This window comes from Cannabis sativa, chromosome 6 (assembly GCF_029168945.1).
Source record: "Cannabis sativa cultivar Pink pepper isolate KNU-18-1 chromosome 6, ASM2916894v1, whole genome shotgun sequence".
NCBI classification, from domain to species: Eukaryota; Viridiplantae; Streptophyta; class Magnoliopsida; order Rosales; family Cannabaceae; genus Cannabis; species Cannabis sativa.
In genome coordinates, this window is record NC_083606.1 from 52,873,031 (window position 1) to 52,884,423 (window position 11,393).

General features: G+C 34.8%; 1 protein-coding gene across 1 annotated transcript; it reads left to right on the forward strand.

Moving 5' to 3' along the window:
* Window positions 1-2,781: 2,781 nt before the first annotated feature.
* Window positions 2,782-9,286, forward strand: LOC115695278 (uncharacterized). The gene is made up of 3 exons (XM_030622355.1): window positions 2,782-3,024; window positions 7,370-7,738; window positions 8,144-9,286. Exons 1-3 carry the CDS (start codon window positions 2,782-2,784, stop codon window positions 9,284-9,286), a joined length of 1,755 nt encoding a protein of 584 aa, XP_030478215.1.
* The last annotated feature ends 2,107 nt before the right edge of the window (window positions 9,287-11,393 follow it).

Here is an 11,393-nt window from a genome sequence, read left to right on the forward strand (position 1 = left end):
TGCTTTGTTGAGGTCTGTGAAATCAATACAGACTCGCCATTTCTTGTTTGGATTGGGTACGAGTACGGGATTCACGACCCAAGCCGGGTAAAAAGCTTCAATTATGAAGTTGTTGTTGCGCAGGTTTTCAACTTCATCTTTCAGGGCTACTGCTCGATCTTTATCCAACAACCTTCGTTTTTGTTGAACTGGCCGGATGTTAGGATCGATATTCAGAACATGTGAAACAATAGAAGGGTCGATTCCGACCATATCTGCATGTGACCAGGCAAAAACATCTAGGTTTGCTCTCTGAAATTTTATCAACTCTGATTTTACTTCGAGCAACAAACCCTTTCCAATTTTTAGCTTTCTGGCCGGGATAGCTGGATCGATCTCGATCTCTTCTAATTCTTCCACAGGTCCAACATTGCTGCTTGGGTCCCCAAGTCGAGGATCCACATCTTCATCCTCGCCTTGGGAAGTTTCCTACTTGGGAATGTTTTTTCCCGTGTCTGGGCTCTGACTGGAGGATATTTCCTTCTTAGCCTTGGCCACTACAAGGTTGTAACATTCCCGAGCAGATTGCTGGTTTAAGACACCCTACCCCATTCTTTGTTGAGAACTTCAGGCACGAGTGAAATATTGATGTGACAGCTTTTAAGTCATACAGGGAGCCGAATTTGTCTTAGAGGTGCAACTCCTTGACCGGAGAAACCATAGATAGGTTGGAGGCATGGAGTTAAATCCTTGAGTTGGAGTCCCATCCTTTCGTAAGCAGCCTTGAACAAAATTTTTGAAGAAGCTCCATTATCGATCATGGTTCTGCCCACCATTTTATTTACTATCTGGACTTCCACGACCGGCGGGTCGTTGTGGGGAAATCTAATTTTGACAACGTCTTCATCATTGAAAGTTATGGTTGGCTCTCCTGCTCGTGGAACTTTAGGCTTCCTTTCTTCCATGGCAAGGATGACTTCTTCTTGCTCGTGCTGTGCTGTCCGGGAATAGCACAGCAATGTGTGGGCCTCCAATGATGACTTGTAAGTGTCCATCTACTGGTGGAGGTAGCAGATCTTGGTTGTTCTGACCTTGGTTGGTCTTGACATACTTCTGCAAGTGCAGATTGTTTTTCTTTATTAGAAATTTAATTTCCTGCTTCAGATTGTAACATTCGTTAGTGTAGTAGCCGTAGTCTCCGTGGAACCGACAAAACTTCGTCATGTCCCTTTTGTTGGTATCTTTCTTCATGGGCCCGGGCTTCTTGTACGGGATTAACGACTGAGTTGCCATATATACACTCTCTATATCTTCAGTCAAAATAGTGAATGCAGTGTATTTGGCATGATCACGGGGAGTCTGTCTGGATTTATCAGTGAACTTTCCTTTCTTCCCGTTTTCTTGCTTGTGGTTGTTTCTTGAATGCTTACCACTTGAGATTAAATTATTGGAATAGCTAGGAAGTTGGGCGGATGACCCAGTGGAAGGAGCCTTCGACTTGCCCGACTTTTGTTCACCTTTTGCTCGTTGAATGGCTTCTTCAAGCTTGATGAAGCCTTCGGCTCGGTCAAGGAAATCACTCATTGAGTCTACCGGCCCGTTCTTCCTTATATCTTTCCAAAGTTCACCGAGGACTTCAATGCCCCCTAGTATCGCGGATAACTTTCCATCCTCGGTTACCCGTGAAACTTTGGTCGCTTCCGTCATGAATCTGCTGATGTATGCCCGGAGTGGCTTGCCTGTTCGTTGCTTTACTTCGACCAAATCTCCCAAATGCAACGGTAGCTGGCGCGAGGAGGAGAATTGCGCATGGAATTCCGAAGAGAAAGTTTTCCATGAACTAAACTTTCCAGGAGCCAACTTAAAATGCCATTGCTGTGTGGCTTCCGACAGAGTGGCGGGGAAGATTCTGCAGCATACATCCCCCCGTACTCCTTTTAAATCCATTTGCATCTCAAAGTACTTGAGATGGGAAAAAGGATCTTCTCTCCCAGTATACATCTTCCACGTTGGCATTTTGAACTTGTGAGGCAGTGGTAGGAGATTAATCTCTGGTGAGAATGGAGTTCCGCGAGCTCGGTCTAACTCAAGATCATTATTACGCTTTCTAGCCATGCCATGAAACATATTTTTCAATTTGTCAAGCTGGGCTGACCTGCTCGGCATTCTGGTCGATTTGGATTACGTCAGCGTCTTTCTGAGCGGGGATTTGAGTATGGGCTCCAGGCTGCACGATCGTTGCAGTATTCTGCTCATCTGTTCCCCTTCTTCTGTTTAGATTGTTCCTTAGGTCATGGGTTTCTCCCAACCTTTCGAACAAAGAAGAGCCCGGTTGCCTTAGCGATTGATTCACTTGGTTGACGGGTGGAATAGCACCATTAGTCTGGTTGGAACCGTCAGGTATGACTCCTCCTGATGAATTACCGGACAAGGTCTGCTCGCCTACCGCTGGGCTCACGAGCGAAACTCGTAAGTGGGGATTGGGGGGCTGACCATTAGTAGTCTGGGAAGTATTCATCATTGGGTCCTCTTCCGTTTCTCCCAGGGGAATGACATTCGACGATTGCTGACCTACAGTTTGGTAGGCTCTTCGTATCAGTACGGTGGCTTGCTGACTACGTATGGTGAGCCCTTAATGTCTCCATCTCTTTATCTCTCAATTCAGAGAACATACGCCTTTGTTCGTCAAACGCGAGATTTACTGCAGCACGCAGTTCGTCCTGATCATGATGCAGAGTGTTGTTATGACCCTGCATGAGTCCGAGCGCGTCGTGGAGATTTTGCAATTTGGTTGCGTCTCCGATGGTCGTCTGGGCATTGGTTCCAGGCAAAATAGTCGTATCATGGATGCCCTGGTTGGGTGCGAAACTGTTATTCCCAGTCTCTTGCACACCAGGCGCAATTCCAGTAATAGGAGCTTTTCCACCATTCACCACGCTTCCCGTCTATCCGGGATTAATAGCAGGCGGAACCCTTGAACTTCATGGGTCCTGTAGTGCCGGATCCAGCGTCTGTGAATTCGTTGGGTCAGACAGGCCTCTACAAGTTTGCACCATCGTGTTGGCGGTTGAGTATTGAATAAAGAGCGATTTGTGATCCTTCTCTCAATGAAAGCATCAAAATGTTGACTTCGCTTTTAGCTAACGACAATGAGTCTATTTTATAAGCGATAAACGATATGTAGTAACAGATATATGATAAAGAAATAATAAGACACAGGAATTTTATAGAGGTTCAGCCCTGAGCATTTCGGTAATAGCCTAATCCTCGTTGTTTGTATTGACTTAAGATCAAGGAAGAAGATTCCTTTTCTTATAGCTCTTACAACAGTATCTCTCAATATAGAATTCTTAGATAATAATATAGTCTTAGCTTAGCTGCTTTTCGACCGATCGATCCCTTTGCCCAGTGAATATGCATCACCATTTATAGGGTTGGGAAACTTGAGGAGGAAGAGTTTCTCCTCTCGTTACAATGCGCATAAACAGAAAGATCGTGGGATCAATGCTGAATGTAAGGATCGTGGGATTGAGGCTGAATACACTGATAGTGGGATCGTGTGTATGCCGTATCTACATAAATTGATCCTTGAGTTATAGGGATTGAGCTGATGACTCATGATGCGAAAGCTGAATTCGCTAAGTGTTGATTGCTCTGCACTTTGCTGAATATCTTAATCTGAACATGCCATCGAGGCATCCTGCTCGCCCTATCTTCCCGAGCAGGTGTTCCAAGTGGACTCCACGTGTCACCATTCTCGTGATGCCACGTTAGAGTGCAAAATATGGGATAACAATACCTATCTCAAAAGTACTAAGGGCCTATTTGGTATGCATGACTGGATTGGATTAGACAAGCTAATTTGTTCAATCGAGTGTTTGGGCATGGCAGAAGTCTGGATAACTAATCTAGCTAATCTCATCTGTCTAGGATTATTAATCCCATCCAGCAGGGTGGGATAAATAATCCCATGCAGATGATATTTTTTTTCGTTTTTCTTTTTAATTTTGATTTTATTAATATATTTTAAATTTTATAAGAATTTAAATGAAAGAATTATCACACATTTATTTATAAATTTTTTTATCAAAAACTTAAATAATAAAAATGTATAATTTTAAATTATTATACATAAGTTTTCAAAATTTAAAATATTGTTAATTAAACAATAGTTACTTAAATTGATTCTAAGAGAAATAATATGACAATAAAATTATATATTAATTTTAAATTACTAGAAAATTTATAAAAATATTTTAAAAAAATAATATTTATATTAAATTAGTGTTTAACATAAATAATTTTATATTATTCATGTATTTTTATTTTATATAGGATAAATTATTTTATTTACTTTTATAATTTAACTTTTTTTCTTACTGTGAATTATTCATTTTTTAATTGTTTATTATTATATATTTTAATTTTAATTTAATATTATATATTTTTATTTTAATTTAAGTTTCATTTTTAAAAAAAAGGAAATAAATAAAATAGTCTAGTCTATTCTTAAACCAAACACAGGATTACTTTCAGCATAATCCAATCTTGTCCATGTTGGAAGTTATTTTACCAGGAACTTAGATCTACTCACAAGTATGTTGATTTAACAACCTAAATATGAACTTCTAAAACGATAGAAAATTAAACACATAAGAGTATCAGAAATCTTACAGTGATTGCAGCGGAATATATGTCTCCTCCCACTCAGATCTCTAACCCTTGATTCCTTTCTGTAGCAGAGTATAATCAAGATCTGAGCCCGATAGTCCTTCTTTGTTGTTTCTGAATTCTACACAGCCTTCCTCACTATGATTGAGGTATTACTTGATGTGTGTGGGCACTACTCTAGCACTTATACATTTCGAAACAGTGAAGGAAGAGAGAGAGAGAGGGTGGCAGCTCAGAGAGAGAAAATTCTGTCAGAATAATGTTGTGAATCAGTTGTAGAGTTGTTTTCAACTCTGAAGCCTTTGCCTTCTATTTATAGAAGACTACCCAGGGCTATGATTGACATTTAGAATTGAAAAAATCAAAGAGAAAAGGAAGCTTAAGTGGCCAGCCTAGGCATTGTGGAAACAAGGCTTGCCACTTTTCCAACTTTCCTTTTCCTACACTGATAGTTTCCTGTTTTGTCACAAACTGCCAATTCCTTTGTTCAACCACATAAATGTCAAATCTAATTATTTAATAATTAAAATTAATTATCAAATAATATATTGTCATTTATTTTATTAATAATGAAACTAATTAAAGTTTCCTAATTAATAAATATGCCCTTCAAAATCTCTATTTACTGTTTTGCCCTTAATAAGTGATAAATTCTCAAATAGACAAGTCTATCTTGAGAATTTTTAATTGATTAATTAAATTCAATTAAATGAGTCTTACAAGTAATATTATCTCAACTAGTGAGGGGACCATGGGTCTATATATCCGAGCTTCCAATAAGCAGGTCTAGAATTTACCACTTAAATTCACTGACTTATTAATTCTTCGTTGAATCCAGACATAGAACTCAGAATTGCACTCTCAGTATATAGAATGCTCTATATGTTCCACCATATAGACACATCATTAGTTATCCATTGTTATAATCCTAATGTAACCAATGATCCTCTATATGGATGATTTACACTGTAAAGGGACTAAATTACTGTAACACCCTACAATGTATTTTATCCTTAAAACACTTAACCCTGTATAAATGATATTTCAACTAAGTGAAATGAGTACTCAATCATTTATCTCGTTTGGTTAAGCTCGAAGGAAATCACCCTTTGCTTACTATTCGCCAGATAGAAGCTATAGATTCTATATTTATGTTAGCGCTCCCACTCAATCGCACTACCGTGTTCCCAAAATGTATGTATTGCCCAGACTAAAGATTAGGCTTAACTAACAAATCAAAGAACACGAATAATACTCTTGAAATTGAGCCTAACCATATCAGGATTTCGATCATGTGATCTAGGATCAACTTATGATATTGAATTGAATAGATATTTACGGTAAGTTTCAAAAATCTAATTCAAAGTTCAATATCGGTCCATTCCAATGCATACTCCATGCATCCAACCTGAGCTTTACTTTAACCTATGTTCTGGAAAGAACATAACATTTCTCCAAATGTAAGTAAACTCTGTTGTAGATTGTCATATCAGTAAAACCCAGTGTTCTGATAAATCTAGGAATACTTTATTCATATAGTCATGTTTATTTTCCACTGTGTTGACAACACAATAAACATGATCAAGTATGTGAAAAGGGGTTTGGATGAATTTATAAATCAAATAGACAAGCAATTGATTAAGTGAACCAAAACATACACAAGTGAATGAAAAATTACTTCTGTTACTTTATTGATATTGAATAATCTGGATTACATTGAAACAGAGTTTTATTTAGGGCATCAAACCCAACAGTCCAGTCTAGTCCAATCAGGGGCGGATGTATGTTTTGGAGTGTAGAGGCCATGGCCCCCCTAGGATTATAGTAGTCTACTGCCTATTTTTATATGTAATTTTTTTTAATTAATATGTATATTATAATATATGGTGGTCCCATCAAAATTAAATAATTGTTTATTTAAAAAAAAAAGGAAATAGTTGAATATATAAAGTAATGTCACTACTTATACGGCTATACCAACTTTATTTACTATATATATTGTGCATATATGAAATTGAGCCCTTCTTTCGAAAAGTGGGCGCCACTCGCCAGAGTTAGAGGGTGCAATCAGAATAGCTTGTTTCTTTTTTTTTTCTAAGTCATTTATTGTTATTTTTTTAAAAATAAAAAAAAAAAAACGAAACTAAAAAATTTTAAAAAAACCTTCAAAATAGATAATTAGGTATTATTATTCTCTTCTTCCTCTCTCATAGATATTTAGGTATTACTAATCTCTTCTTCTTCTCTTATTCATATCTATTACATGAGCCACCATTTTATAACAATTTTACAAGAATAAATTCAAGAGCAGTCTACATCAAAGAACAGTGGCAGATATCAAATAACAAGTAAAGGTATCTTATAGAAAATGATATATGCATTTTAAATATTCAATTCAAATTTCAATCTTGTTCTTTCTCTCAAATATTATGTATATAAATAGTTGATATAACTTTAATTGTCATTTATTTTTTATTATAAATATATATATATATATATATATATATATAAATTGAGTAGGTGCCTTACAGTGAAAAGAAATAATTCTACTAATTAATTTTTTTTGGTCTGAAGTGATAGATTAATATAAAAATATATACATACATATACACATGTTATAATGCTATAAGCTCTTTTTATTGTTATAGTTTTGTTTATTAATTATTATAGATAAGATTTTGTTAATAATATTAATATGTATAGTTCTTCTTAATTGTAGATGAAAAAATCAACTACAATTGATGCATTCTTTAAAAGAAAGAATGTTGAAGTTTCAACATCTGATGTCTCATCAAATCTATCAGTGGATGTAGATCATAAGAATTCAAAAAATCGCCCAACAAAGTCTTTAAGACTTGACATTAAAGAAGGATTTGATATTAATTTATTGGAGCGTGATCCGGGAATACGCCCGCTAATATGGGAGTATCCACCAGAGAAGCGTGACGAAGTTCGCAGAGCTTACATTAAAGCTGGTCCATATCAGATTATACTCTCTAGCTATCAAAAATCAGAAGAAGCTCATTCACGTTCTTTTCAGTCATCTTGGTTTAAGCTATTTCCATCTTGGTTGGAATATTCTCCTAAAGTAGATGCTGCATTTTGTCTACCATGCTTTTTATTTCACTCTAAAGATGCACCTCCTAGATTGGATGCATTTACTATTAATGGATTTCGATCATGAAAAAAGGTAAGAGGAAAAAATTGTGCATTTTTAGCACATATTGGAGACGATATAAATTCACCTCATAGAAATTCTGAGAAAGCAGTTGCAGATCTCATGAACCAACCAATACATATTGGAAGAAGGTTTGCAAACTTCACATCACAAGAAATTGCTGACAATAGACTTCGTTTGAAAACATCAATTGAGGGGATTAGGTAGCTTGCATTTCAAGCATGCCCTTTTAGATGTCATAATGAATCTAAAACTTCAATTAATCGGGGAAACTTTTTAGAGTTATTGAGTTTCATAACTTCCTATAATGATAAGGTAGCGGAAGTTTTGGATAAAGCTCCACGAAATGCCACATATACATCACCAACAACGCAAAAACAAATTTTGCATGTATTGGGAAATAAAGTGAGAAACGCGATTCGTGAAGAAATTAGTGATGCAAAATTTTCTATAATAGTTGATGAAGCACGAGATGAATCTAAGAAAGAGCAAATGTCAATTGTTTTAAGATTTATTGATAAAGATGGTTATGTGCAAGAACGTTTTTTTGGGCTTATTCATGTCAAAGACACTGCTGCTATAACATTAAAAGAAGGTATTTTCTCTATACTCTCTAATTATAGTCTTGATGTTCAATCTATTCGTGGACAAGGTTATGATGGCGCAAGTAATATGCGCAGACAATGGAATGGTTTGCAAGCTTTAATTTCAAGTGAATGTCCTTATGCTTACTATGTTCATTGTTTTGTACATCGTTTGCAATTAGCATTAGTTGCTGCATCTAGAGAAGTTATTCCTGTCCATCAATTTTTTACAAAGTTAAACTCTATTGTTAATATTGTTGGTGCTTCATGTAAACGCAATGACCAACTAAAAGCTGCTCAGGCTACAAATATTGCTCATTTACTTGAGATTGATGAACTAGAAAGTGGGAAAGGACTCAATCAAATTGGTTCTTTACAAAGGGCAGGTGATACTCGTTGGAGTTCTCATTTGAAATCTATTTCTAGTTTGATAAAGATGTTTAGTGCAACATGTGAAGTTTTATTGAATATTATTGAAGATGGTACTACTTTTGCTCAACGAGGAGATGCGGATGCAGCTTATGAGTCATTAACTTCTTTTGAATTTGTTTTCATTTTGCATCTTATGAAAAAAATTCTGGAGATTGCTAATATACTATGTCAAGCTTTACAACTTCAGTCTCAAGATATTTTAAATGCAATGCATCTTGTTTCATCTACTAAGACTCGCATTCAGAAATTGAGAGAAGATGGATGGGATGAATTAGTTTATGAGGTGAAATCTTTTTGTGAACGTGTTAATATACCTGTCCCAGATTTTAATGCTCACTATACTACAAAAAGAGGAAGAAGTCGTGGTCAACAAGATGCAATTACAGTGGAGCATTATTATAGAGTTGATCTTTTTAATTCAGTGATAGACTTTCAACTATAAGAATTAAACAACAAATTCAATGATAATACAGTGGAGTTACTCATTCTTAGTTCAGCTTTAGATCCGAGAGAGATGCACACATCATTCAGAATTAATGATATTTGCAAGTTGGTACAAAAATTTTACCCAAGAGATTTTACAGAATACGAGATGGTACAACTAAGGACGCAATTTGAACATTTTGCTCATGAACGAGAACTTCCTGATTTTTCTGTTTTGGCAACTATTTCTGATTTATGTCAGTGGTTGGTAAAAACTAGAAAAGTAGAGATTTTTCCAATTGTCTATAAAGTGATAACTCTTATTCTTACACTTCCAGTTTCTACAGCTACCACAGAACGATCTTTTTCAGCTATGAATATAGTGAAGACTACACTTCGCAACAAGATGGAAGATGAATTTTTAAGTGATTGTTTGCTCGTGTATATTGAAAAAGACATCGCCAAAAAATTTAGTATAGATTCACTTATCGATGATTTTCATGATATGCAAGAAAGACGTTCTGTATTTTAATTTTAATTATGAATTTAATAAAACATTGAAATTTTTGACACTTAAATTTACAATATAGTTTGGCCCCCCCTAATTTTTCATGCTGGCTCCGCCCCTGAGTCCAATCATTTTCAATCCAATCCAGTCCAATTATGAGTACCAAATAAGCCCTAAATTTAGATAGTTGAGTCTTCCTGAAAAGACAAAAAGAAATCAAAATAATATATATTAACTTGTATATAAAAATAACTAATTAACATGGAAATATTTAGTGGACTTTAAATTAGTTATAGCATACACATACCATTATTAGTAGTACCTTGTACTCGGCATGTTGAACGAGTTGTTTCTCCAATAACAATTCCATGGTTTCTAACATATCTTTCACATGTAGTTGTTTTATTTCCATCTCTTTTCTCAGCCATCCTTGCTTTTTTTATTTCAGACAGTTCACTTCTAGGCTTGTTTCTCTTTTCTTTTTCTTCCATACTCCAATCTTTATAAGATCATCTTTTATTTTTTACGATTCGTGGCTCTTGTTGAACTTCAAGTTTCTTTGACCAACCCACAAAACGATTATACTATACATTAGTTATATACCTTTGGTCTTGCATATGTGGATTTGAGAGTAATAAAGTAAACCATATATAAATTCTTAAAATATCATTAAGTTGTGTATTTAATTAGACCCTACAATTAGTAAGGTGTGGAAGAGTGCAGCAAATAAAAAGCAGTATGACTAAGTGTATCGAGAAGAGTTCGAGTAGAGAATAGGATAGTAATTCAAAAATTTCAACCTCAATTTTTCAAATATATTGAAACTATTATAGTTGAACTAAACAAAGATTTAGTTAAATTATATAGACACACAACATACAACCACACAGAAATACTACTTTGAGAAAGATTTTAATAATTTGATGCATGATTTAGTTAAATTAAGATTGCACGTACAATCATATAATATAGCTCAAAAGAAGTTCATTTGTCAAAACTACAAACAATCTCAAAAGAAGTGCATTTGTCAAAACAATATAGCTCAAAAAACAATTTCGAAGACTAAAACAGTAAAAGGGCAATCATCAAAATATTCACTATACATAATCTTAATCTTATACTGAAAATAAAAGAAAGAAAAAATTATAAGAAAAGGCTTGCAAATTCAATGAGTGTCTCATAATCAATGCAAAAGTAAGTAACATATTATGCAGAATAAAATGACTAACTTTTGAATGAAAAAAAAACTTAGTGAAAGCCAAATGGAATTAGTCTTGCTCTGGTTCTTGCTGTATGAAAAATCTATTTGAATTACAATCAGCTATCATTCAAAGCAAAGGTTAAAAATGAATTGGCAAATACTATAGTGTTGATTGGTGCTAAAAGAAAAGTTCAAAAGATTAAATAGGATTAGAATTACTATTATTATTACAACTTTTGTAGAATAAGTGAAATTTCTATAACCTAATAAAAGTCCTTTGTTAAAAAAATAAAAACATATAAAACACAGTCCCTAATAAGTCAAATACCAAATCAGCAAAACTAAAAACAACAAAATACCAAACAAGAAAAACTACATAAAAAAATATTCATAACCTTTATTACCAAAATCTCCTCT

What these genes read in the sequence shown, in the direction of transcription:
- LOC115695278 (XM_030622355.1), top strand. Translation starts at nt 2,782, where the DNA reads ATGGTCGTCTGGGCATTGGTTCCAGGCAAAATAGTCGTATCATGGATG. An exon ending in GGTCAGACAGGCCTCTACAA is followed by an intron (nt 3,025 to 7,369) that starts GTTTGCACCATC and finishes TCTTAATTGTAG; the next exon opens with ATGAAAAAATCAACTACAAT. An exon ending in GGTTGGAATATTCTCCTAAA is followed by an intron (nt 7,739 to 8,143) that starts GTAGATGCTGCA and finishes TATAATGATAAG; the next exon opens with GTAGCGGAAGTTTTGGATAA.